Source organism: Lipomyces tetrasporus (assembly GCF_029532465.1).
Source record: "Lipomyces tetrasporus strain NRRL Y-64009 chromosome Unknown POJ06scaffold_10, whole genome shotgun sequence".
In the NCBI taxonomy this organism is placed as follows: domain Eukaryota; kingdom Fungi; phylum Ascomycota; class Lipomycetes; order Lipomycetales; family Lipomycetaceae; genus Lipomyces; species Lipomyces tetrasporus.
In genome coordinates, this window is record NW_026611605.1 from 701,778 (window position 1) to 727,721 (window position 25,944).

Consider the following 25,944-nt stretch of genomic DNA (forward strand, 5'->3'; position numbering starts at 1 on the left):
TGACGTGACGCGACGCGTCGGCATATCCCTTTCTTCATTGCAGCGTGTGAGCGCCCCTCCTCAAATTTACATTGCTCAGCTCTGCACCACGGTAAAGCTCGTTACTACCGCTGTTGCTTCTATCAAGCATAATTTATTCCCGAACACCTTGCGGTTAAATTTTGCGAGTTAGCAGACATGTCATTCGACCAGCCTCGGGTTTTCTCTGCCTCGGTTCTGCCTCCTGGCGAGGTTCCCGGCGATGAATCTCGTATCGAGACGGAACAGTGCTTTCATGATTTTATTTTGGAGTTTAGAATAGATGGCGATTTCATATATCGGTAAGCTCTTTAGATTTTGAGAAGCGAATAAATCGTGCTGACATTGTCGAAGGGATCAACTCCGCGAGAATATTCTTGTCAAGCAGTACTTGTTGTCCGTCGATATGGCGCATCTGATTTCTTACAATGAGGATCTCGCTCACAGGCTGACCAATGAACCTGCTGAACTTTTACCATTGGTAAGGGTTTAATGGCTGTCATGTCAACTGTCGAATACTAATCATGGTGCTAGTTTGAATCTGCAGTGCGAGACGTTGCCCGCCGCATTGTTTTCCCTGGATCCAAAGCCACGCCCGCAACTGGAGCGGACGACACTCAGATTTTGGATGACTTTAGTCGTGAAGTCCCTGCATGCCAAATCATCTTGACCTCGAACGCCAATCCCCTGCCCGTTCGCGAGTTGAATGCAACATACATTTCCAAGCTCGTCCGGATCCCCGGCATCGTCATCGGCGCCTCCACATTATCTACCAAAGCCACTGTTCTCCATCTGATGTGCAAGTCGTGTCAGCATGTGGAGCGACTTTTTATTGGTGGTGGGTTCTCAGGCGTGCAGATGCCTCGGGCGTGTCCGGCTCCTGCTGGGCCCACGGGCGACAAAAACTGCGGAGTTGATCCGTTTATTATTGTCCATGAAAAGTGCACATTTGTCGATCAGCAGGTGCTGAAGCTCCAAGAGGCTCCCGACATGGTTCCTGTCGGAGAACTTCCCCGCCACATTATCCTATCGGCAGACCGGAATCTCACGAACAAGGTGGTCCCCGGCAGTCGATGTACTGTCATTGGAATTTACTCTATCTATCAATCCAAGGCGTCCACAAAGGGTACCGGTAATGCTGTCGCGATTCGCAACCCATATGTCCGAGTCATCGGTTTACAGGTCGACCTCGACCATAATAGCAAGTCAGCAGCATCATTTACTGACGAAGAGGAAGAGGAATTTCTCGCTCTGTCGCGTCATCCAAGACTCTACGAAATATTCGCCAACAGTATCGCTCCTTCGATCTACGGGAACGCGGACATTAAGAAGGCTATTGCTTGTCTGCTCATGGGAGGGTCGAAGAAGATCTTGCCGGATGGGATGCGTCTCCGCGGTGACATCAACGTGCTCTTGCTCGGCGATCCCGGTACTGCTAAATCCCAACTGCTCAAGTTTGTCGAGAAAGTCGCTCCCATTGCTATTTACACCTCAGGCAAAGGCTCCTCGGCAGCAGGTTTAACAGCGTCCGTGCAGCGCGACAGTGTTACCCGTGAATTTTACCTTGAAGGTGGCGCAATGGTTCTCGCGGACGGAGGCGTAGTATGTATCGACGAGTTCGACAAAATGCGAGACGAGGACCGTGTAGCTATTCACGAGGCTATGGAGCAGCAGACGATTTCGATCGCCAAGGCAGGCATCACGACAATTCTGAACTCGCGTACAAGCGTCCTCGCGGCTGCGAACCCGATATTTGGACGGTACGACGATATGAAAACGCCGGGTGAGAATATTGATTTTCAGACAACGATCTTGTCACGTTTCGATATGATTTTCATAGTGAAGGACGACCACAATGAGGGTCGCGATCAGTCCATTGCGAAGCATGTTATGAATATCCACATGAACCAGACCACGGGTACGGATGCGCAGGAACAGGCAGGCGAGATTCCAATTGAGAAGATGAGACGGTACATCGCGTACTGCAAAGCTCGATGTGCCCCCCGATTGTCACCTGAGGCGGCAGAGAAACTGTCGAGTCACTTTGTTGGCATCAGGAAGCAGGTGCAGCAGGTCGAACAGGACGCGAACGAGCGATCCAGTATTCCCATCACTGTTCGTCAACTCGAAGCTATCATCCGCATTGCAGAGTCGCTGGCTAAGCTCCAGCTGTCGCCTGTTGCAAGGGAAGAACACGTCGATGAGGCGCAGCGACTCTTTTTGGCGTCGACTATGGATGCGGTTGGGCAGGGCGCTGGATCGAGACAGGATCTGGTTGAGGAGGTCAACAAGATTGAGGCCGAGTTGAAGAGAAGGCTGCCGATTGGATGGAGTACGTCATACCAGACGCTGGTCAGGGAATTCGTCACTGGTGTTAGTACATTTGATTTTAGGAAGTTTGACGGGAAATTGTTCTAACTTTGTACAGAAAGGATACACCCAGCATGCACTTGACAAGGCGTTAATGGTCCTGGAGCGTCGAGATTCGATTCAATTCCGTCACCAGCGCGCTAATATTTACCGATCTGGAGTTTAAACACGAAAATGATGTGGCTATCAGGACTAATACGACGATAAAGTACTGTGCATTGTTATGCTGTAGATTGCGGTGTATTGTAGTTGTAAATTTTCGGGTTATTTCGGCGTTCTTGTTTTGTATTAGCTCTAGTTGAATGCTCCTGTAGCTTAATGTAGCCTAAGGAAGATCCTTGGTAGGCTGAAAAAGGGAATTAATTAACGCGATGGATTATTTTGTTGACTTGGTGCTCGCGTCGCAGCCCTTAACACCTGACTGCTAAACATTCGAAGTGCCAGCCGCGACTGGGCCCAGCATATTAATATTGTGTCTGGCGAGCATATTCATGCGGCTCTATTGCTAGCCTCGGCCGCCCGAAATTGATAGGCATCGCGTTACGCAGACATTATTGCGAAGTGGTCAAGCCAGGATGCTCATGGCTGGACGTGTCCATCCGGCCTGGTCTACGCCGTATTTTGTTTAATGAGAGCGTGTTACAAGTGAGCGGGAGCGATTTCATGAGCCGACTGTGGCGGAGAATGTGGATGTGGCATGTCGACGGTGAAAGAGCACACGCGCGTCTGCGGCCTCAATCCGGTTTACGGGGAATCCAGAATCAACAAGGATCCCGAGTGTACAGGTTCATTAGCCTGTCGATCGCGATTGCGCTGATGGATTCACGTAGTTGACAAATCGTAGAATCCCAGACATCTGCAAAAATCATGTGCCAGAAATTGAATTCCTTCAATTATCGTTGAGCCAAGTAGCAATTGTGGCATGTGATATCCGAGATTGCATGCCTTATTTATCGACCTCTGCCGAAGATTATTGAACCCCTTAATTGTAGAACATACGTTGCACTGTCGACGCGTTTGACCTCATCTGGGTGCAGTGATTTGAGGGGGGCGTACTGCTGGTGGTGGTGGTGGTGGTGGTGGACGCGGTTCGGGCGCGACGCGTTGGCGTGAGGCGATGTTGACAGGGTGCCGGGTTTGGTGTTGTTGGTGTGGCTGCGTTACTTTGGTAGACGACCTTGGGACGTGCAGACGGAGATCTGAGGCTCGACCCGCTCCGTCTCCCGCACATTCCGCAAGTAATCCATTCCTTTCTCCCACTGATTCCCACTCCACTCCAGTCCACTCTATCTTCATCGCGTCCACCAGTCGTGATCCCGCCCAGGTCGACGCTACAGCTAGCTCGCGCATCTCAGAAATGCTGCCGTCGGCGTCTGCTCCGCTTCCAGCGCAGCAGTCGGCGCGGTCGCCATCAAAGCTGGCGCGCCGGTCGGCCACCGTTCCCTCAGCTCCAGTCACTCTCCGCGCTCCCGACCAGCCCTCCAGCCAGAACATGATGCGTTCTCTTTCGTCGGTTCATCTGCCTCCGCCCCCACTGACATCCATTGCCGTCAATATCGCGCAATCGCGCCCGCTGTCTGCCGGCCAAAACGCGTCACAGAACGCGTCCAGCTCGAGCTTTAGCTCCTCTATATCACCCGTCAAACGGCAGACGTCGACAGCAGCTCACTCTTCTATCGGCACGCGTCAACTGTCGACGACTGCTGCGGCCGCGCAGCATATATTCTCCTCGCCGACGCTCGCAACCCTGGCGGCATCCACGTACAACGCCGCGTCTTCGTCATCAAAAGAAAATGTCTCTCCCGACGCGCCGAACCCGTCAAGCGAGATTCCTCCTCCTTATCTCATGCCACCCGTTCACGACGATGGAGAAAAGCCGCCTTTTTCGTACGCGACGCTTATCGGCATGGCGATTTTGCGGGCGCCGAATCGTCGGCTCACACTATCCCAGATCTACAAGTGGATAAACGACACTTTTGCGTGGTACAGAAAGTGTGACGCGGGTTGGCAGAATTCTATCAGGCATAATTTGTCCTTAAATAAAGCCTTTTCGAAGCAGGAGCGACCTAAGGATGATCCAGGAAAAGGAAATTATTGGATAGTGGAACCTGGGTGTGAGTACTTATTTATGAAAGGACGCCCGAGGAAAAGTAATTCTGGCAACAATGGCAATCAGAGAGTGTCGTCAACGCCAGCCACGTCGAGGTCCGGTGATGGTCCTGACGCGTCTTCCTCGCCGACTTTGACAAAGGTAACGTCGTCGAAGCCAACTGAGCAGGTGTCGCGGGGCTCTGCCACGCCATCTCCTCTTCAGCTATCGCAGGAACTGCCAGGGCTCATGGCACTGCCGTCCAACGAATCTATACGTCGGTCACATAAACGGGCGCCCGCGTCCGTAGTAGATGACATGCCATGGTCATCACCGGAAATACTAGTAAAGCGTGCGCGAGATGACAAGAGCATTCGAAATGACGCGTCACATTGTGACTTTGCGACCCCGCTAAGACCGGCCTCCAGAGCAGCTGTGTCTTCTACGATCTCGACAACGTCACAGGCGGTTCCAGGGCTGTCATTTACGGCATCTTCGTCACCTGGGTCTATGGTGCCACTTACTCCCGTCAACTCAGTTTCGCACCCGTCATTGCTACCGGCGTCGTCATTCATAAAGAAGAAGGCAAATACCACCGCATCTCGAAGAAAGTGCAGCAACGCAGTATCGATGGTTACGCAACAAAATCAGGCAGTGTCGATTTATGCACAGATGCCAGCACCTTCCGATCCTATGGTATCCACTTTCCCGCTTTCAGTTGACAGTAAAACAACGCACTACTCGTCAGCTGATACAGACGAGGACGATGATGATGAGTACGGCGACAACCGGTCAAATCCCGACTACCGTGACGTGTCTGCTGGCTCAGTTTACCCCGGAGAAAACGCGTCGGAGTCGGCAGATCCATCAACTAAGGGTAACCGTGTAGAAACGCGACTGTTCAATTCAAGTGTTCCCCATCTGCAACCGGATCAGGACGATGATACTACGTACTATTTTATCGGCTCATCCCCGAATCGCGAACACGGACAGCTTCATCTTCATCACACCCTTGTGCAGCAGTCGCCGCCGCGGCCCCATTCTGCACTCGACGGTCTGGCACATTCATTCTCGCCCCTGCGAGAACAGACCGGTGTGACTCAAGTTTCATCTCCGTTTGGATCACCAATATACATACGTCAGCACCAGCAATTTCTCTCTCCGCAGCGGAAGTTACTGGCCCAGTCACTTCAATTTGACGATTCTGGCACCTCAACTACGTCAGGATCTGGCCCGATCTTGTTGACAGACGAGGACGACGAGATATCGCGTGCTTGCTTCGGATCTCCTGATAAGCGGTCAAAAATGGAACGAACTCAGCTCTATTTTGATGATTTCTGGCCATTAGAAAGCAGCATCGAGAGACGAGGCAACGGCGTGGTGAATAAACGCACAGGCGACGGATCAGTAGCTAACGTTTTCGGTGTCGACGTTTGCCAAGTCGTCAAGCGAGCGATGATGATCAACCGCCAAAAGCTAGAGATGCACGAGGCAGGTCAGGCTGAGACCGTAGATCCCAGTGAAGACGGTTCTCGGCGTGTAATCGCTGAAGAGGCAGATGAATCTGACGTACGACCACAGCCACTGTTTCGGAATATGACGTTCTAGTGTGCGAATCTGGGAGGGTAAAAAATGGATGATACTGGCGAAACACAGGTGTATCGGATAGAGGATGGTGTTTCTTGTTTTTTGGACTTTCTTCCTCTTGTTTTAATAGTCTGATTAATTTTGTTGACGGAGTTTAAATGATCCTTCATGTTACGATCTCAAATAGGGCTTTGAGTGTCATTTACGCAATTTCGCTTCATGTATATGTGTATTAGTATGGTTTTTATTTGAAAATTTCAGTGAGATGAGAGCAGTGAAATGAGATCACTTTTTCATAGCTTGTATTACTAGGTGTATTATAATATGAATCATGGTTATATAAATAACTTTCTGATTAGAGATGTCATATGCACAAACAACACAACAATAGATGTACAAGTACAAAAGCTCATTAACATACCCAAATGCCGTAAATCTACATGCTTCATTTCTCATCCTACATATCGTACACATCCACCTGACGGCTTTCTAATCCGAGCTCGCGCACCCTCTGCACCCGCACGTAACGCACTCGACGACTTTGTCTTTATCCAATTTGCCCTTCGGCACCCGACAAATACACGTAGCATTAAACGTATTCTCCTTAGCTTGAATGCACCTTAGACAGCATAACTTTTCGTATCCCTGCTTCTTCCATTTTGCAATTAAGTTCCCGTCCGCATACCCTTGCTTCAACAGCCACTGATACAGTTCGGACGAGATCGCCTCGCGGGTGTAATACAAGTCGTAAATATACCGCGACCGCTGATGCGTGATTTGGAACACGGGCCACAAGGACTCGTTTTTGCGCTTGCCTTCGTGAGACGCGGTTTCGATATCTTTGAGCCTATTGGCGAAGTCGAGAAGCGTGTCTTCGATCTCAGCGAAGCCTTCTGGCGGTTTCTTCGTGCGAAGGGTTTTGACGCGCGGCATTTCGTTGTGCGTGAGCTGTGTGCGTAGTGGCGTACACCTCGTACGTGCTTGTCACTGATGTAAAGTTTGCAGAGATCTGATATGGTAAATACTTATGAGCACTAACTCTGTGGTATCTAGATATTTTGTCTCGAAGCAGGGTTAGTTCGTGATGGGAGGTGACCTTGTGGCGTTGACCTGTGGCGCGCGTGATGACAAAGGCGTGGTGCGTCGTCATGCATAGAGCGCATGACGCCTTCACCATCATCTAATCCGATGAACATATTTGTCAAGAAATGAATGACAATTCAAGGTTTCTTTGTACGATTGATTGCAATATCCAATAACAACGGAATGGAATTTCATAGGTATTGCCCTCATTCTGCTTTATTTTGGCTCACCATTTCTCTCATGGCATTGGTGGCAATGGAGTTGAGCAGGCCCCTGGGTTGTACTGGGGCCGACGTGTCGAGGGAGGCTTGTGGTGGAAAGGTGTTCTTCTGCTAGATAGGTCCGCTGGCTTTGTTTCACATTTGTAGGAACGGGAAACAAGCCATATTACTCTGAATCAGTGTCGACTACCGCAAGAGTGTTGCAAATTAAACTAATCGCTCTAATCCTCAGTATAAGTGACGCACAGCAAACTGGATACTATGCAGCACTACCGCGCGGGAGACGAATGCAGATTGCAATATGCGCTTGTGATCCTCTGTGGCCCAGACGTTTGTCATGGTCAGTCATGAAATTCTGCATTATACACTACGCAACAAGTGGAATGCATCTTGTCCGGAATACTTTATTATGACTGAGTACTTCGCGGTTCGCGAAACCACCAATTCACCTGTCAAAACTGGTTAGAATCTTAGTTTAGATTTGCGGTGGCGGTATGTATCACTCACGCTGGCAGATACTCCTGTCCCTAGACTCTCAACTTCATGCCACCATCGCTCCGGTATGTAAAGTCCATCTCCGGGGTTGATGATGACCTCGTCCCACGGAGCATCGCCTGGCGCAGGAGGGCTGAAATTATCATTGCCCAATCCCCCTCTTCGCTTTCTCTGCCCTTCGCCTAAAACAGATGGTTCCCACAGTACAACTTTCTTCTTGCCTCCAACCATCACATATAAGTTCTCGTTCGGATCAAAGTGTCGCGGTGTAAAAGTGTTCGTGCCGATCCACGCACTAGAGCCATATATATGGCGCGAATCTGGCAGGTAGTCAGGGACAGGCACAAGGTCCCGCGACAGTGCTGGCAAACCACTTAATAACGGAGTTTGGGCCAGATATAGACTTGCGTATTCCTTAGGAACATCTTTCATGGAATGTAATCTTAGAAACAACGACAATGGAATCTGAGTGCGGAAAAACGGATTTGGGCCGTCGGGACTGGCAGGCGTCGACGAGCTGGCTACGGAACCGGGGCTAAACCGTCCACTCTCCACGTCAACTAATGGATCCTTCCCACTCGCGTCAATTAGTGAGAGGAAGTATGGCAAATTTAGCTCTGCATTGCTGGTACTGTCCGGTGTTATCATCCATTTCGAGATCGCTGGAAGGTTCGAAAAGGTACCTTGGAAAAGGCATGGTAGACCTTTTCGGAGATAGTTATCTATGAAGAATGCTCGCGACGCATCATTTATTACTGACATACGCATGACAGATCATAGATGGTGCATAAATTGTCGGCACTGGATGGGCAATTAGAATTCGAAGCTAGAGTGTGTGTGTCTTCACTGTCCGAAGCGGACTGAGGCTCTGCCAGCGCGAGGAAAAGCCCTTGCCATGTGCCCATGATACCCCAAACCCGCAGACTGGCGGGTTTGGACCTAAGATCTCCCAATCGAGGGAAAACTTTGGGTCGCCGTTGTACCACTAACAGACAGGAAAGCTTTGCTAGATGGTCCGGCTATTGCTTTAGCTGCAGGTACCTCACCATACTCATGCAATGCGCTGACCAATACTGCTTCGTCCGGAAGGGGATGAGATCGTCAACCTCGGAGCTGCTAAGAAGATTAACTGGGCTCATGTCCTTATGTAACCGGGGCCTGTCGGTGCTGTCTATCACATTCGAGTGTGTATTTGGCAAATACCACTTTCTGTCAGGCACGATAACGAGAACATTCTCCCAGCCGTGATGCGCATGTTTGAGACAGTGCTGGACGATGCCGTCCGGGTGATTTGCATGCGGCATAAGGTTGCAGGACAACAATTGCAATTGAATTCTACATGCGATATATGGACCTTGGTGCTGTCGATCCGTCAGTGATTCGCAGGTTCGAGTCGTTCTGGATCCGCGCATCTTGGCATCCGGGTTCACGTCATCTGTTTGTCGTTGACTGTCCTGATAGATTTCTATCTGAGGCCTCTGCACAGATCGCATCGGCACCTGGGGAATATGGATGGACTGACAGTACAAATTCTGCCAGCTCGGACCGATCAGTGACTAGAAAGGCAACAAACTCGCGAAGACTGCCGCTGAGGTTCGCAAACGTGACACTACGAACATCGCCGTCCGGACGACGCGAGAACAAGATCTCCGTTCTCTTTGACGACAAGAAATGTACTGTACACAATATATTCGTACCACCAGCCTACAGGACCGACGAATACTTTGGACATTTGAATAGTCTTCTCATTATTCTTTCCTACTGACATTGGAACATAGACTCTATGGAAACATTAATAGACATTTGTACTCATAAACTTGGACGTATACCACGTTAACAAAACAGAAAAAAAAAGGTTACAAAATATCCCACCGCAGAGACTGGGAAAAGTACCCAAAAGCCGAATACCCCAAACATGAACCGCAGAACTCCTTCTGGACTTAGTATGCAAAATAAAATAAAAAATAATGCAAGTCTAAATGTCGATCTACAGGCTGTAGACATATCGTTTTAAATGCTTCTCTTCACAGGCTACGCAAACAAGAGTTCCATCATCTCGTAAGATGAATCCATCATCGCCAAACGGTGTGGTGCATTCCTGTACTACAAGATTAAACACATACTCTTGGGCAATCACGTATATGTATACCTACCTCACAACTGAAGCACGTTGAGCACCAGTCCCTTCCAAGCACCTTTATAATCACGTCTCCTTCCGGAATGGTTTTATCACACTTCCAGCACTTAGTAGAATACCTGTTCATAAAACAATTATGGCACCAGGCGTAGTTATCGCGGGCATGATAAGACTCTGTTGACGAAAATGGCTTTCGCATGTTAGTTCTGCAGTAAATGGGCTCAGCCTCTAGTATAACCTACCGTGCTGCAGCCAGCGCAAAAGAAATGACCAACATGATACGTCGCGCCCATGGCGGTAATGACCTCATCTTCGATTGGAGTCTGGCAATTCTTGCATCTCGGGGAAAATAATTCATGGTAATCAAGATGACAGTAGACCTTGCCCCCATGTGGATAAAATGCCGCATGCTCCAATGATAGCGAACAATGACTGCATTGAAAACAGTGAGGATGATACTTATTACCCATTGCCTTTAGGATTGTCTTAGTGGACGATAGTGACTTGTGGCATTGAGCACAAATATTCTTGTTCAAAGGATTGTTGATTCTGGGATCCAGATTTGAGACTGCTGCGTTCGGCGGCTCGCCTTGATAGAAGGGATGATCTCGTGGGAAATATATGACTGGCAGCGGCTTTTTAGTCAGAAGTTCCGGCGGCGGCAGCGGTGGAGGATGATAATGTTGCTCATACTCGCTACTGTCACGACGGCTGCTGTATGTGCTATCAGTATCATTAGGTGTACTCCGGGCTCGAGTATGCGCATGAATTGAGGGACTTGATAATCGCTCGCTAATATGATCTTCCAGGGACTCGTAAGCCAATCCATCATTCGAGCTTCCATGGCGCTTGCAATCAGTGTTCTCATTCCGCTCCTTTCCAAGCATTCGCCGGGTAGGACTTTCTCCCCAAGGACCGTCCGTAAGCGATTTCTTGCCTAGAGATCTCGAGGAACTTTTGTGAAGAAGCACATTGTTGTAGTGACTTGGATTATGATTAGCTAGAGCTGCGGAGGCTTGGTTTTCTAATTGCGACAAATAATGCCCTACACAACAATATTATGATCAGTACGAGTCTATTGCTGACTCAACGTTAGTAATGCTTGATACTCTAGCACTTACGTAATTCGTCTTTCGACATGCAACTCATCCGCGGATCCGCCATATTTAAATCTCCAAATTACAGTATGTCCTTTATAACGCCGCATGCAATCTGTGTCTGAGACAGATCATGATGGTGTGTTCTGGAAACGATGAGGGGAAGGGCAGCGTGTCTCTGGGAGGAAGGGTGCATTGAGCGGTTTACAAGGAAGGATGTACGGAAACAAATGACGTTACCACGGCAACCAAAGGCACGTGCACACGTGAGGCGCCTATTAATGATTGCCAGTGCAAGGTCATCACTTCGCACTTCGAAATCGATCTAATGACTATTTATCAGGGGCTACTTCGGAAGTAGTTTACTAAAGATGGACGACTTCTCATTCGACGATATAGATTTACAGGCATTGGACCGCATCGAACAACAAGCAAGGCCTACCTCAAACTTGCGACCGCCCTCTATAGCGTCTGGACTTCCAGCGGCGGCACCAATCGCAGCAGCGGCACAGCCTTTACCACGAGCAGGTCAAAGTAGGAATCCATCAGGGCGGGCGACGGCCCTACAGCAGCCAGTGCCTCGGAAGATAGCCAATGCTTCTAGCTCGCTCGGGACTATAGTAGTCAGTCCGCGTCAGGTAGGTCGTGTCCGCAGAAAATCAAAGCGTAACGAGCTAATTGAAGGTCAATAGAAAGGGAACCCGGTGCTGAATTATATTAGAAACGTACCATGGGAGTACGGCGATATTGTGCCGGACTATATGGTTGATCCGTCTATTGCTATACTCTTTCTCAGGTAACCCGCAAACAATGTACAAACGTTGCAGAAGAGCATCACTAATGTGACTTTTAGTCTCAAATATCATCGTGCGTTTATTTTTGACGGTCCTGTGAGACATAAACTTATTCCAAAATAGGTTTGCATCCAGAATACATCTACAACAGAATCACGAAGATGGCCAAGAACTATCGTGCGCGGATACTCTTAATAGTTGTCGACATAGTAAGTACAGTGTATGCAACGAAATGTGAGGCACGGTTTGGTAATGAAATATCAGGAAAATCACGCAGAGTCGATCAAGGAGCTAACAAAGACTGGGGTGGTTAACAATTTAGTAGTTATCCTGTCGTGGAGGTCGGTTCTCGGTCTCTTGATTACTTCGAGCCAAACTCACGTGTCTTGGTTTAGCGCGCAAGAAGCAGGCCACTATATATCACTTTTTGGGGCTCTAAAATCAGCACCACCGACGGCAATCCAAGCCTCCCAAAAGGAAGATTATTCAGTTCGAATAGTAGATGCGTTGACATCCATCCGTGGGGTGAACAAGAACGATGCGGCAAGTTTGATAAGTACGTTTGGCAGCTTGAAGAATGCTGTGAATGACGGAGGCCGAACGGTATCGAATATTGGAGGCTGGGGTGATGCTAAGGTATCCGCTATTAATTAGTATTAGGCAGAGCTAAATCAGACGCTGATACATCTACCAGGTTCGAAGGTTTCGGGTGGCGATTACAGAGCCGTTTGTTGTGCGGAGAAAGGTTATTAGTAGGGTTTCAAAATCTTTCCAACAAAATTCGAGCGCAAATAAAGGCAAGCTACCTGCTCGTCCTGTACTACCTAGTAATAACGCCATGGAGGCTCCAAAGGCCGACGATGGCACATTGATTGCAGCAGACGAATCATCGAGCCTAAATAGTCGCCAGACAGAGCCTAGTTCGAGCCGAAGTAGAGAAAATGAGAACGAAATTCCTGTATCATTTTCTGGCGTAATGGCAGAGCTTGCAAAGCTACGCAATGCACACGGATCTTAGTTTGTACAATATTTTGTGTGAATTTCGTTAATTTGTATATACTTGTCAAGATTCATTCCCGCTCACTAACCCGTGGCCTACAACCCTGCTCCGGTGGTCCAGCCAAAAGCTTGCTCGCAAAATGAAAGTTTAAAGTCTACAAAACTTTAAACTCCCAACCGGGAAAAATTTACTTATACTGTTTGGAGATCTTGCCGTCCGATCTCATCGTCTTTAATACGGTCAAGGTATTGTTATTGGTCTCTCACTTGTTCTTTGGACTTGGTTCTTAGCAGAAAATTCAATGGTGAAGGAAGAACCCGATGCAACAGGGCCGGCAATGCCTGGCGCCGCCAGCGAGAACACCACGCTCTTTGTTCGGTCACTACCCTTCTCGGCGACATCTGATTCACTCTCGGACTTTTTCTCGCAGATATGTCCTGTCAAACACAGTGTAGTCGTTACCGACCGCGAGACAAAACAGTCGAAAGGTTTTGGCTTTGTGACGTTTGCACTCGTGTCCGATGCCAAGAAAGCGATTGAAGAATCTCGTGCGTTGAAATTTGAAGGACGCACTTTGCGAGTCGATCTCGCGAAGCGACGACAACGAGGTGGACAAGCCGAGGAGAGCAATGACGTAGCTGCGGATGGGGATGCTACGGTTACTGAGGGCCAGAAATTGAAACGAAGACCTCGACTGATTATTCGAAATCTGCCCTGGTCTGTACGGGATCCGGAAGAATTGACGAAACTCTTCAGTCGGTACGGAAAAGTTACGGAAGCTTTGATCCCGAGAAAGAAAGGTGGTCGCATGTCAGGTTTTGCCTTTGTTACTATGAGGAAACGGACCTCAGCCGAGCGTGCGATCAAAGAAGCAAATGGGATGAAGATTGACGGCCGGCCCGTGGCCGTCGACTACGCGGTTGAGAAAGATACGTGGCAACAGCATCTTGAGAGTGGTCTTGAGCTTGGAAAGGAACGACTTGAAATTTCTGACGATGATGAGAGTGCGAGCGAGGAATCAGAAGAGGAGGAAAGCGACAGCAACGTCAGCATTAAGGATGAAGATGAATATAGCGCTTCTGCCAATTCTGAACATGACATAATCGATGCGGCCCTGGTTAAGTCTGAGGACGACAGTGTCGAACATGATGAAGGCGAAGACGACGACGACGAAGAAGAAGAAGAAGAAGAAGAAGAAGAAGAAGTAGATGAAGAGGAAGAAGAGGACGATGAGGCTGATGACGACGATGACGATGACGATGACGATGACATTGACAATGACGAGGACGAAGACGCCGATGAGGATGGCGGCGATAAATCCGTCACCCAGGCGTCGCGGAAGTCAAGTGCTGTCAGAAAGATGAACGACACCAATACCGATACGACGGTATTCATCCGAAATCTCTCATATGCGATCACATCGGAGTTACTACAGGAGCACTTCGCAGCAAACTTTGGGCCAGTCCGTTACGCACTCCCGGTTGAGGACAAGGAAACCCATCAGCCCCGAGGCACTGGCTTTGTTTGTTTTAAAGATAAGCAAACTTACCAAGCTTGCCTTGCCGACGCGCCAAAACAAGTTTCTGAATCGTCGATTCTGATTGTGGACGATGTCGACCGACGATATGTTCTGGATAACCGAATTTTGTCCATCACTGCGGCTGTTGACCGCACGAAAGCGGAGAAGCTTGCTGAAGACGGTGCTCTAAAGCGACTATCTGCAGCTGGAAAAGATTCAACCGACAAGAAAGACAAGCGCTATCTGTTTCTCCTTAACGAAGGTCGTATCGCTCCTGATTCCGCTCTCGGTCAGCTCGTGTCTAAGACCGACATGGATATTCGACAGCAATCGCTCGCCATCCGTCGCCAGCAACTACGCTCGAATCCCTCCCTCCATCTCAGTCTCACACGTCTCGCTGTAAGGAATATTCCTCGTGCTATGACAGCCACGCAACTTAAACTACTCGCTCGTCGCGCGATCGTCGCGTTTGCCGAGGAAGTGCAAGCTGGGACTCGCCAATCGCTTAGCAAGGAAGAACTTGAACGGTCGCATTCTTACGACGAGGAGCGTGATATCAAATCACGTAAGAAGAAGTATGGTGTCGTGAAGCAAGTCAAGATCATATCTGAGGACAAGAAGGCTGGATCAGGGCGATCTCGAGGCTACGGATTCATTGAGTATGCATCGCATCGATTAGCATTGATGGGCTTAAGATGGCTCAACGCTAGAGAAATTGGACCGAAGGATCTCGTGCAGCTACAGCAAGAGTTTGCGAAAGTGGACACTGAAGTAGCTGGGGCTCAGAACGAAGATAAATCCAAGTCGAAGAAAACCACGACAGGCGATATCATAAAAAATTCGGACGATCTTCGCAGGCGTCGTCTCGTTGTCGAATTTGCGATCGAAAATATCGAGGTCGTAAGGCGTCGTCAAGCAAGAGAAACCAGGGCCAGAAATAACGCCGCCAAGAAGAGTGAGGGAGAACAAGGCGCGATAAAGGGAGAAAAGCAGAAGCCAGTGGTTGCATTCAGCAAGGCTGGCAAGAAGGGAAAGAATGGCGGAAAAGCAATTGGAAAAGCAAATATTGGGAAGCGGAAGCGCGTAGTGAATGACGAAGAGTCCAAGTCCCGAAAAAATGTGAGGAACTTCAAAAAGCAGAAGCGCAGCAAATTGTAAGGAAAAGTTGTATTTTAGTGTACATAATAAGGTGCAAACTTTTATCGCATATGGGTGTGGAAGATCATTGATCGAATTAATTCCAAACAAGCATTATATTACACGTCTCATTTAATGAGTATATACCGGTCGCATTAATATCCCGCTGTCCTGATTCCGAAACAACGCCAATTAAGGTCCCAAAGTAAGCAGCACACTAGAGTTCCGCCTTAATTTCACCGATTAGAGTCATTCTTAAATTAATACACGGTCTTGGGCCTGGTGACAGTTCGTACACCACAAGCTCGTCGGGGTATTCCACGACTATACCGGATGAATTCATAAAGCAGATGTCAATTACAGGCTTGTCAAACAAATTGATCCGAAACTGTCTACCCATCAAGGGCGCGCTTTGATCTTTGAGTTCCTTTTCAATAATGAGATTCATGCATCGATTCATTAAAGAAAGATTCTCGTTATTCGTCCTAGCAGGACAATAAGACGAAATAGTATTTAGAAGGTCGTTTCCCAGCGAAAACAGCCGCACAGTACCAGGTTGTGCTACTAGTAGACGGCTAGTGTCATCATTCAAGACAACTCTATAGGCTCCATCGCACTCGGCGAGGACCTTGAATGCCCTGACGCCTTCTTCGTCCGCGTCTCGTAGTAGAGCTTCGTTGCCATTGGGAACGTCTTCCTCGTCGTTGTCTGGCATGTAATACAAACGCACTTCATGGGACTGCACCATAGGTACATCGAATTCAGCTACACTGTCATCCTCACTAGAGTCAGTCTGTGCGTCGTCAGTTCCATCTGCAGCATCAGCCAGACCATCTACAGAGCCATTGGCATGAGTAGAGGCAATTGGCCATGGCGCAGCAGCAGACGCTATCCCATCAGACCCGGCCGTAGCCACTTCAGCATATTGAGCATTTGCGTTTATCTCGGTTTCGACGTTAGTGACATTTTCATATATCATGCCTTCCCAATCGTCTTCATCATGTCCTATCTGCCAGTGTGTGATCGGTTCTCTGATCATCTTGGTACCAACAAAAAAATTCCTCCTGGTCAAACTGACCGCTTCCTCCAGCTGCACACACGTCGACTCCATATTGTTGAGAACCTCTTCAAAGTAAGTCCATAGATTCTCCTTTTCATTCCACGCTTCTTCATAAAAACTTCGCATTACAATCGTTTCATTCCAGCCGCGTAGACATAATGCTTCATCTCTGGCCTGCAGCCCGATCTCAAGGTCAAGGCGGTAATGCGGCACATCGAGCTCGGCGCCAGACGTTAGATTGATGATAGTCAGTCCGCCTAGCCTGCGACAGCCAAGAACAAGCATTTCAGCACCCGAAGACACGGCGAGCGAGTGGATAGAAGACGGAAACTGCTTACTATATATCTTCTCGCAAATTGACGAAGCCATATCTTCCTGAGATGCAGATGACGGGGACTGGTTTGATGGCTGCTGGGAGAATTCGCTCTTGTATCCCGCTAGTCTGAGTTTATAAACCTCAACGTAGCCGATGTTGAATGCGATAGCGAGAGATTTAACGTCACGAGAAACTACAACATCAGACGCAGCGCGATCCGTGTCAGCTGTAAATACGAACGAATGAGACAGTGTCGGCAAATTTTCGGCCACATTGTACACACGAATAATTCGCAGCGGTGTCGGCAAAGTTCGCCGATCGCGGTACACAGCGATGTAGAGTGATCCGTCAGCTGAGAATGTAGAACACTCGAAGTGTGGGTGAGTTCGAGTCATGTCGTTGCAGTAGATACGATACTTCGGATATAGTTCCATTGCCACTAATTTTCGTCGCAACATGTATAGATAGAGAAAATATATCCAGCTTTCACGTGGCGCAGGTTTTGGTGGCAATGGCGCGGAGTCTGATGATACTCTGGTACTGCTGTATGCCATGGCATTAGCCGACAGCGCAATGTAGATAATAATCTTCCGCAAAATAAATACCCATGTTGAATAACATCCAGATATTCCCGTTCTCGATGAGTCTCACATAAGTGATTCCTAATATGTTTCGCAAGGATATGGTCTACGCGAGTCAGCACGCGCCAGCGCGAGCAGACTTGGGACACGTTCAGGAAGCAATGAGATCCGAGCCAAGAGAACACTCCCACAATCGTCTCGTCGGGAAACTCATGTATCGTGATTCCCATATTGGTGTCTCCTTATCAATGGTGTGGCATCAGAGCGCTCGGGATACCGCAAAACCATGGTCGGCTCGCTGACTGCCAGGGGGGCGTTCATTTCCGTTTTGTTTTTCGCATCTACCGTCGAGACTTGTTGTCGACGAAGTTCTCCGCGGAATCCCTAGATTTAGGGTCAGGGTATTATTTGGCGGAATATTCTTTAGCTATATTGTAATGTACACATTAGGAATTAGATTATATTGCATGCTGTCGTACTTGCTTATACTGCTATATATTTGCTAATCGTGAGCTGCAAGTCGACTATGGTGCATCCAAAAAGGTTAGTCCCGATAATTAGGGTGAACCCTAGCCCTGTCTACCATATTTTCCGATTTTTTCCAAATGTGCCGATGTGCGAACCTTAATTTTGAAATCTTACCAAAAACAAAAGAAACAATGAATCTTTCAACACGGTAATATTATCTCATACTGTATAAACATCCCACTCGTTTCCTATCTTACATATAACACACACTAGTTTCGCTAATTGACATCGATTTCTAAAAGCAAGAACAATTATTACAATGTAAACACAAGACAAACACAAACGCACAAACACAAGACAATATCAAGACAATATCAAGACAAGACAAGCGCAAGACAAGCGCAAGACAACCACAAGACAAACGCAAGACAAGACAATGTGTTGAGCTATTGTTCCATCACACTGACCTGAAGTTCAGGGTTAGTTGTAGACGACAAGACGGTTGGCGAGTTGGAATTGGCCTCTGCTGACTTCGATTGCTCTATATTCGCCAGTTGGTGCGTCTGAGACTGTGAAAGGGCGGGCATCATGAGTGTAATAGGTCTCTTCCAGACTCATCTTCTTGCGAGGTAGGAGCAGATGCTTCTGTAACGTGCACCACACAAAAGAGGTGGGAGCACGAAATAGGTAACGTGAGGGAAGTTGTACGATAGTATTCACTGTCCCTGAGAAATGTATATTGAAGCCTTCCCCTTCCACTTCCCGCTCTCATGTCGACTATTTATACATTAAACATTTAACACATCACATATCATCACATATGTGATTCTGGGGAGCGTGCAGCTTCCGTACGTCGCACCGCATCCGCACGTGCCTCGTGCCGCGTACGCAAACCCTGTGCCACTTGTCACTTGTGACGTTACACTATGTGACGGGGCGTTACAGCTTCTGGAATTTGACTGAACCCTTACCAAGATAGATATAAGCTGGCTTAAACGTACTTTCGGCTCCAAACTCAGGCTTTCTCATCTCTAGATGAACACCTGTGACCGAGATGCCACAGCTGGACGCCAACTCCTTTAGATCATATACAATCTTTCTGTGGCCTTCGGTGCTCTGGATAAATTTGTAGTTGTTATATCTCTTACTATAACTACCGTCACTGTCGATCAGGCCACCAATAACGGCCAGACGCGTATCTTCGTCAGCCGTCATATATGATGACGGAATACCACCGCTTTTGTTGTTCAATAGGCGGAGTTCTTTCATATACGCAGGAGGAATACCGCCGCTTTTGTCGTAGAGGAGGCCGAGTTTCCGAAGACCATCCAGAACAGGGTTGCGGGCGTACCGTCCTCCTTGCGGGCACGCGATCCTGTAGCGGAGAACATCATGGTTGCGTAAATACCCGCTCACGGCCGTGCCAGCCGCATTCTGCAATCTTTGATGCCAAGTGGAGCTAAGGAGCATCTGGTTTCAAAGAGCTGTTGAGTCGGTCAACGTAAGATCGCAACCAGTCATGAGTCTCGCTGCCAAAGTCTGCGGCCGAAATTTCCGCCGTATTAGCCGTGCCATCACCGAGCCACAACCCACAACCCCAAAATATGAATCAACCGGTAGATCTCGCGGATCTGCGGATGCGGTGGATGGATCAAAGGCGAGCGGAGTACGATATAGCTTCAAGTGATTGCGTTTGACCTCCTTGCAGCAGAGTCGCTCATACTCCTCAACTGTCACGGAGAATTCCTCGCCATCACTGACAATTAGAGTATCCACCAGATGATGAAGATCGCTTTGCAAAATTGAGTGCGCCAGCTGTGCCTGCCCCTCGGTCTTGAAACGGCGCTGCAGAGTTCGACAACCACCACAATCCCAGTTACTGCACGATCCGCAGGCGCATTATCCAGATACATTGACAGTTAGACAACGGTGAACTCGAACCAGGCGTGTCCTCAGGCGGAGGCGTGATTGGACGCAATTGCGACGAGGGGACATAGGTGTGAGTAGACTGGGAGCTCGGCAGATCTAACTCCACAAAAGGCTTCTCTGGGAAGAACTACTCGGCTGGGGGCACATTAGGATCACCTGTGAAAGAGTTAGCAGGACCATGCAGCGTCAAGGCTCGCAAGACGGAGCATACTAGTAGTTTGTTCGGCTCGTCGACACCCCCACGAGCATCTCATCAGAGAAGTTATGTATCGTGATTCCCATGCCTGCAGCGTGACACTGCTAGACCTGGCTGACCATACGGACGTCGAGCTGTGCAATATAAACATCCTGAGTTCTCGAGCCTCATAACGTGTCAGGGGCTAACAAATGACATCAGCCACGCCACCTCACGCATCAATGGCACGGTCTAACATGCTCCACAAAATCGCGTTACTTTTTAAGCGTAGAACGCAAACAATATCTAATATATTTTCTGTACCAAGTCTTTCACTGCTACAAAACACCTATAAATAAACGGCGGAAATTATACAGACATTCAAATGAACCATACGCCGAACAGAACAATCTTCTATATCCCAATTTCGAGTACCAAAAAAGTCAGAGGTATAAATTTCCCAAATATACGTTAAATATCGTAAACTCCCTTTGCAATTACAAAATCTATACGTTCCCCTTAGCCACCAACTGGACACGCTCAGCGCCTGACAAATCCGAGTTCTTCTTCTTGATAACTCTTACTACCATCAAGCTTCCTTTTCCCCTAGAATCCTCCAACTGAACTCTAATCAATTTATGTCCAAGTGGTAGCCGCTGCTGTACCTCTTGCAATGACAGACGGGAGTGGTATGCGCGCTCCTCGTCGACGAGGTCCACGTACCCTGACTTGGGCAGTTCGGTGTTGGGGACGTTCGAGATAATTCGATGCTGCATGGTCGCCTTCTTCTGTTGATTCCTCGATTTGGCCTCTGCAGCTACCATCTCCTTCTTTAGAGCTTGCTCTTGCCTAAGGGCAGCAACGGCTGCGGTGTTGTCTTGTTTCGACTTCGATGCTTTAGATACAGGAACAGATTCAACGATCTTCGCAATGTCCGCAGACTCAAAACTCGGTAGCACCTGCGATTGCGCTTCCATTTGCCGCCTTTGTGCTCTCAGATCTGCCGCCCTCTGCCGCTGTCTCTCTCTAGCCTCAGCAGCCTTTTGCAGGCCATGAAACAGCTCCGCCAAGGGCGACCGCTTAGCCTCGGCCTGCTCCTGCAATGCCCCATCACCTAGACCTAGTTCAAATCCCTGATCTTTCTCCTGTCCTTGCTGAGCCGCCATTTGCAGTTGCTCAGATAGCTTCTTCCGTCTAGTCTCTTGGACTATGGCTGTATTCTCCTCCATCTTAGTATCCTGAAACCTTTTCAGAGAGAGCAGCTTCTCCAGCTCCTGAGCCCTCGCTTCGCTTTGTATGTCGTGGCCTTCATTTTGCTCGACGACTTGCTTATCTGAACTCACGAATGACTGCATGGTGTCCACCAGATTGACCTCAGTCGCTTTATTATCGCGTCCAGCGCCAGAATTCGTGTAAGGCAGCGTAGAACTACTTCGCGATGCCAGCTTAAACGGTGGCTCCAGCTTCCTCTTAATCCCCCTTCTGTTGCCGTGCATACCAGCCATGCCATGACGTCCATCTTTGCAATTCATGAGCGGCACGTGTTTGCCAGTGCCACGGTCCGCGACAGGATGTTGTTGCGCCGACCAGCTTGACTGACTCTGTAGCCTCGCATACATTCGGAGTTTCTGGACTGCGCCTTGCGCTCGAGAGGTGCGTACATGCATCCCCATTTCGATGAGGTGTCGAGCGATCTGTTGAGATTACGCGGTCGACAGACACCGTGCTGCAACGTAAGATCTTGCCCTCAAAATCCGAATTGTCAATCCAGCAAAGAAATGCGACCAGTAATTAGTGAACGATAATATCTGCCACGGCTTCTAGGAGCTCGGTTTCAAAATTCTGAACTCCCACCGCGACTTGGTACTACTAATTCGGCTTGCAAAGTCTCAAGTCTCGCCAATTCCAAATGCGAAAATACTTAAGAACTTATGATATTGCTAGTCTTTATAGATGCAATTATCGTGACTTATACTTGTTGTGCGCCTGTAATGAAGGCGATGAGCGCCTTTCAATTTACTCGAGAATCCGTTGCAGTGACGTATAGAAGATACAGAAATGCTTACCCGGCTCCAGCGCGCCGCCCTCCTCGGTGTCAAGGTTGTCTTTCCCGACTGATCCAACCGATAAGCTGGAGCACAAACAGCTCGCCTACATTGTTCTGATCACTGTTGAACGAGTCTCAGAACGACATGTCGGCACACACACTGGCGATCTGCCGCAGGAGCGCAATGCAGCAAGGACGTGGTTGCCGAATGAGTGCGATCCGCAGTAGTCATTCGCATTCACATTCCCACGATGAAGGCAGCTCGCATTCGCATACTCACACGCACACACATACACAGACTGCACGTGTACAAGAGCCCCCGCCAAAGTCGCTTGATTCGCCGTCGACATCATCAGCGCCGGAATCCGACCGGTCCCGCCTATCGATATCGAGGGCGCAGCAATATTGCGCGTCCATGCTTGAAAGCAGCTTCATGTCGCCGAATCTTATAACGCCATTTATACCAGGCCCTTCTCGAGACGCACACATTGCGCTGTCCTCACTCTCAGCCGCACTTAAACACGCCAGCCACCCACCGCTGACCTCGTCGGCAACCATCTCAATGGCGTCAGGCTCCAGTGCGGCGTCCGCCCGGCTCCGTCTTCAATTCTGGAAACAAACGATCCAGGACATTTTTGCGGGCAAGACACCACCGTCGGAACCTGTCGCGATACTTCTCACAGAAGCGATCCGCACGCATTCATATACACGCGGATTTTTCACTCGCATGGTTGACGCACGAACGACGCGCGTCGGCGATCCGCCGTTCGCGAATATCTCGGCATTGGCGGACTACGGCGAGGCAGCGTACTCGTCAATGCTGTATTTGCTTGGCGAGAGCATGCCGAGTTCGCGGGCAGTCGCCGCCGAACACGTGTGCTCGCACATCGGTCGCGCCATGGGCGTAGTCGAGGTCTTGTCAGATTTTCCGGGCATGATTGAGCGTCGTGGACGAGTGCTGTTGCCGGTTGATGTCATGGTCCGGCATGCCGTGCGAGAGGAAGATGTGTTGCGACGAATCGATGTCCGGGATAGCGAAATTCGCCGGAAACTTGCTGACGCTGTGTTCGAGGTCGCCACGCATGCGAACGATCAACTTATCACAGCGCGGACAATGTTCGAGGAAGTTGTCAGTCGGCAGGGCGGTCGCAGGAACATTGATGACGCGATGTTTGCGCCAGTGTTGTTTGCCGTTCCGATTCGAGTGTGGTTGGAAAAACTGGAGAAGTTTGATTTCGACTTGTTCAGTCCAAAGTTAAGGGTCAAAGACTGGATTCTGCCCTGGAAGATGTACTGGGCATATCGATCGCGGAAGATATAATCTGCTGCTTCAGTGATTTTGTGTATATTAGTCATGTTTGGCATATCAAGACATGTACATAGCTATGTACTTATGTATTCTTCGGACCGCCATCATAATCCTTCAATTCGACAAGCGTAATAAGCCATTAATTATGTCATTAATTATATATCTTGTACATTCGTGTAATCATTATAAACCGTTTTGCCCCAACACAGTACCATCCAAAAAAAAAAAAAAAAACCGCTTTTCAATGATGTCTTTCAAAGATGTCCCAGGCATCAAAATCACAAAATCATCCCGGTGTACGCCATGTGTTAAAACAAAAGGGAGGCATCGTGTTGTTATTTATGTTCGTTATTTTCCATTTCCTTCTTATACCTCACCACGGCGGCCTTAATCGCGACTAGCCACCGCGTAAGATCCTCTTCTGTGTCGGCACACAGACGGAGGCGCTTTTCGGGTAGAATAACTTGTAGGCAATACTGCTTCGACCGAGACATTGGGTCAATCTCCATTACGTCTATGATATGATCCAGAGGGATGATCTTGAGCGGTTTGTACTCATCCTCGGATTTATAAAACGCGAGACTCCCTTTGCGGAGCACGACCCATTTCCTGCGCCATTGATTGTATCGCCTGACTAGACGAAGAAGATAGCCGCTTTCCAAAACACGGTCTTTTTCTAACTGTGCAAGATCATGAGCGACATGGTTATCAGCCGTGCTCGTACTTGTGCGGGGCTGGCCGGCTGGGCCGGGTGCAGAGAGCTGGATGTCAGACGGATTGCGAAGATTGGCACTAGAAATCGGGACGCCGTATTCGGAAGCACCAGATGAGAATCCAAGGTCTTCGGCGCCCGAAAATTCATACGAACTGCCGTTATGTATACTTTGGTCCGGCGACCGCGACCGCGCAATGCTATCATGTGCAGCTGTCGTCGGCGATAATGGAAGATCGCTCTCGATTGGACTAGCGAGGCGTTGACGTGGATGATGCTGTTGCTGGTGCTGCTCATGCTGCTCATGCTGGGGCTGCTGGTGCTGATTGTGCAGCATCTGGCCATGAACGTGGTGAGAGCCATAAGCATGATGTTGGCGGTGGTGGTTGTGTTGTTGTTGTTGTTGATGTTGTTGATGATGATCATCACTGAGTGAGGGGCGTCCAACAGTCTCGGCGTTTTCATCCGTTTGATCACTAGGCGCTGCCGTCACAGGTACTACAGTAAGTTGGGGTACAGATGGTGATATGCCGGCCAAATTCTCACTTGATCTCACATTTTCTGCGGATCCCTGAAAATTCGGTGCTCGGAACGTTGCGGCGGATTGCCGACGGAGAAATTCTAATTGTTGTTCGGCCAGTCTCACAGCCATCTTGATATCTGTGACCCAGTCTTCTGCCTCGACTGGAGTATTCGCTTGTAGATGATAATTCCTACTTGGTGTGAATATAGCGAAATGAGCTTTGCGCTTCGAATCGGACTTCTCCGACAGAATAGCCGCCGTGTTGATATCACTGATGGGAATAATATCGGCCGCCTTGTATTCTGAGTCGTTTTTATAAATAGTCAATTGTGCTGGACGTAGTACAAACCATCGTCGAGCCCAAGTCTATGTTCATGAGAATTAGCCATGCCAAGAGTGCAGGCACTACACAAAATGTAAATACCCATCGCTTTCCACGTTTCAACAGCCAGCCATTGCGAATTATGACGTCGTTATTCATGCTGCTGCGCTCATCCGTCTCGGTAGACGCTCTGACCACGGCGGACGCTGAGGACGCAGGGACAGTGGTTCCCTGCTGATTCTGGTTGCGAAGCTGTAGCTGTGGTGGGATCGGCGTTCGAGGCGAAATCGAGAGAGTGGAAATATTGTCGGCAAGAGCAGAGACGGCCGCGGGAGAGTGCTGTGGCACGACTCGTGCAGTTATGACAGACTGACTGTGCATGTTCTCAATAGAACGTGGTCGCGACTGAGTCTGTGCCTGGGACTGGACAGCCGAGTATGACGGGACTCCGGGCGGGGCGGAGACCACGACGCCCGACATCGCGCACAGAAAAATGACAAGTCGCTCGCGTCGCGCGCAGACACAAGACAACACGAGGATAATTTCCCGCAGTCGACGGATCTGGCTGCCAATGAGCTCTGTGAAGGGAGAGTGGCGCGAAAAGGGGAGGGAGCGAAGGATGGATCCGACTAGGAGAGAGATGAGCGCCGACAAAAAACAAACAAAAAACGTTGCCGGCGGGGTTGCGGACGGGGCGATGACGGAAGTGTATTTCGCATGGTGGATAAGGTTTGCAGATTAATGCAGCTTGCTGCAGTTCACAATGCGTTTCAGCAACACTTCTACGGTTGTAGCTGTCAGAATACATTTGTATATTTACGCTGTCCGTTCTATTTCCTGCCGTAGTTTGACCTTATGCAACAATTTGAACGGAATAATGATTTGGTCGCTGTGGCCTACTACAAGAAGAATCCACGCCGACAAAGCTCCGCGCTGCTGGTGTGCAAAAAGTTAC

General features: G+C 49.0%; 12 protein-coding genes across 12 annotated transcripts; 5 read left to right on the forward strand and 7 right to left on the reverse strand.

Moving 5' to 3' along the window:
• The first annotated feature begins 76 nt into the window (after positions 1-76).
• POJ06DRAFT_260471 (MCM2/3/5 family-domain-containing protein) lies at positions 77-2,776 on the forward strand. The gene is made up of 4 exons (XM_056188493.1): positions 77-320; positions 373-499; positions 553-2,391; positions 2,447-2,776. Exons 1-4 carry the CDS (start codon positions 178-180, stop codon positions 2,552-2,554), a joined length of 2,217 nt encoding a protein of 738 aa, XP_056041368.1. The 5' UTR covers positions 77-177; the 3' UTR covers positions 2,555-2,776.
• An 879-nt stretch (positions 2,777-3,655) lies between these two features.
• POJ06DRAFT_260472 (uncharacterized protein) lies at positions 3,656-6,361 on the forward strand. The gene has a single exon (XM_056188494.1). The coding sequence runs from the start codon at positions 3,746-3,748 to the stop codon at positions 6,083-6,085; it is 2,340 nt and encodes a 779-aa protein (XP_056041369.1). The 5' UTR covers positions 3,656-3,745; the 3' UTR covers positions 6,086-6,361.
• Positions 6,362-7,126, reverse strand: POJ06DRAFT_260473 (G10 protein). The gene has a single exon (XM_056188495.1). The coding sequence runs from the start codon at positions 6,995-6,997 to the stop codon at positions 6,554-6,556; it is 444 nt and encodes a 147-aa protein (XP_056041370.1). The 5' UTR covers positions 6,998-7,126; the 3' UTR covers positions 6,362-6,553.
• A 503-nt stretch (positions 7,127-7,629) lies between these two features.
• Positions 7,630-8,826, reverse strand: POJ06DRAFT_25262 (uncharacterized protein). Its single transcript, XM_056187546.1, has 2 exons — positions 7,876-8,826; positions 7,630-7,817 (listed from the first exon to the last, which is right to left on the reverse strand). The coding sequence occupies exons 1-2, from the start codon at positions 8,629-8,631 to the stop codon at positions 7,776-7,778; spliced, it is 798 nt and encodes a 265-aa protein (XP_056041371.1). The 5' UTR covers positions 8,632-8,826; the 3' UTR covers positions 7,630-7,775.
• A 799-nt stretch (positions 8,827-9,625) lies between these two features.
• Positions 9,626-11,257, reverse strand: POJ06DRAFT_25249 (uncharacterized protein). Its single transcript, XM_056187534.1, has 4 exons — positions 11,122-11,257; positions 10,243-11,045; positions 10,017-10,190; positions 9,626-9,966 (listed from the first exon to the last, which is right to left on the reverse strand). The coding sequence occupies exons 1-4, from the start codon at positions 11,162-11,164 to the stop codon at positions 9,895-9,897; spliced, it is 1,092 nt and encodes a 363-aa protein (XP_056041372.1). The 5' UTR covers positions 11,165-11,257; the 3' UTR covers positions 9,626-9,894.
• Positions 11,258-11,400: 143 nt separating this feature from the next.
• Positions 11,401-13,069, forward strand: POJ06DRAFT_260484 (restriction endonuclease type II-like protein). The gene is made up of 7 exons (XM_056188496.1): positions 11,401-11,735; positions 11,790-11,893; positions 11,951-11,964; positions 12,015-12,100; positions 12,156-12,232; positions 12,287-12,527; positions 12,586-13,069. The coding sequence occupies exons 1-7, from the start codon at positions 11,469-11,471 to the stop codon at positions 12,907-12,909; spliced, it is 1,113 nt and encodes a 370-aa protein (XP_056041373.1). The 5' UTR covers positions 11,401-11,468; the 3' UTR covers positions 12,910-13,069.
• Positions 13,070-15,568, forward strand: POJ06DRAFT_227174 (uncharacterized protein; the record flags this gene model as incomplete). The annotated part of the gene is made up of 1 exon (XM_056185741.1): positions 13,070-15,568. The coding sequence occupies exon 1, from the start codon at positions 13,193-13,195 to the stop codon at positions 15,566-15,568; it is 2,376 nt and encodes a 791-aa protein (XP_056041374.1). The 5' UTR covers positions 13,070-13,192.
• Positions 15,569-15,666: 98 nt separating this feature from the next.
• POJ06DRAFT_25329 (uncharacterized protein) lies at positions 15,667-18,058 on the reverse strand. Its single transcript, XM_056187616.1, has 2 exons — positions 17,529-18,058; positions 15,667-17,463 (listed from the first exon to the last, which is right to left on the reverse strand). Exons 1-2 carry the CDS (start codon positions 17,732-17,734, stop codon positions 15,765-15,767), a joined length of 1,905 nt encoding a protein of 634 aa, XP_056041375.1. The 5' UTR covers positions 17,735-18,058; the 3' UTR covers positions 15,667-15,764.
• A 769-nt stretch (positions 18,059-18,827) lies between these two features.
• On the reverse strand, positions 18,828-19,755 carry POJ06DRAFT_25335 (uncharacterized protein). The gene has a single exon (XM_056187626.1). The coding sequence runs from the start codon at positions 19,440-19,442 to the stop codon at positions 18,912-18,914; it is 531 nt and encodes a 176-aa protein (XP_056041376.1). The 5' UTR covers positions 19,443-19,755; the 3' UTR covers positions 18,828-18,911.
• An 827-nt stretch (positions 19,756-20,582) lies between these two features.
• POJ06DRAFT_201238 (uncharacterized protein) lies at positions 20,583-21,749 on the reverse strand (the record flags this gene model as incomplete). The annotated part of the gene is made up of 2 exons (XM_056185233.1): positions 20,583-21,521; positions 21,645-21,749. 2 exons carry the CDS (start codon positions 21,747-21,749, stop codon positions 20,583-20,585), a joined length of 1,044 nt encoding a protein of 347 aa, XP_056041377.1.
• Positions 21,750-22,114: 365 nt separating this feature from the next.
• Positions 22,115-23,606, forward strand: POJ06DRAFT_25343 (Squalene/phytoene synthase-domain-containing protein). The gene has a single exon (XM_056187639.1). The coding sequence runs from the start codon at positions 22,269-22,271 to the stop codon at positions 23,442-23,444; it is 1,176 nt and encodes a 391-aa protein (XP_056041378.1). The 5' UTR covers positions 22,115-22,268; the 3' UTR covers positions 23,445-23,606.
• On the reverse strand, positions 23,606-25,615 carry POJ06DRAFT_25347 (uncharacterized protein). Its single transcript, XM_056187643.1, has 2 exons — positions 25,092-25,615; positions 23,606-25,033 (listed from the first exon to the last, which is right to left on the reverse strand). Exons 1-2 carry the CDS (start codon positions 25,467-25,469, stop codon positions 23,768-23,770), a joined length of 1,644 nt encoding a protein of 547 aa, XP_056041379.1. The 5' UTR covers positions 25,470-25,615; the 3' UTR covers positions 23,606-23,767.
• Positions 25,616-25,944: the final 329 nt, after the last annotated feature.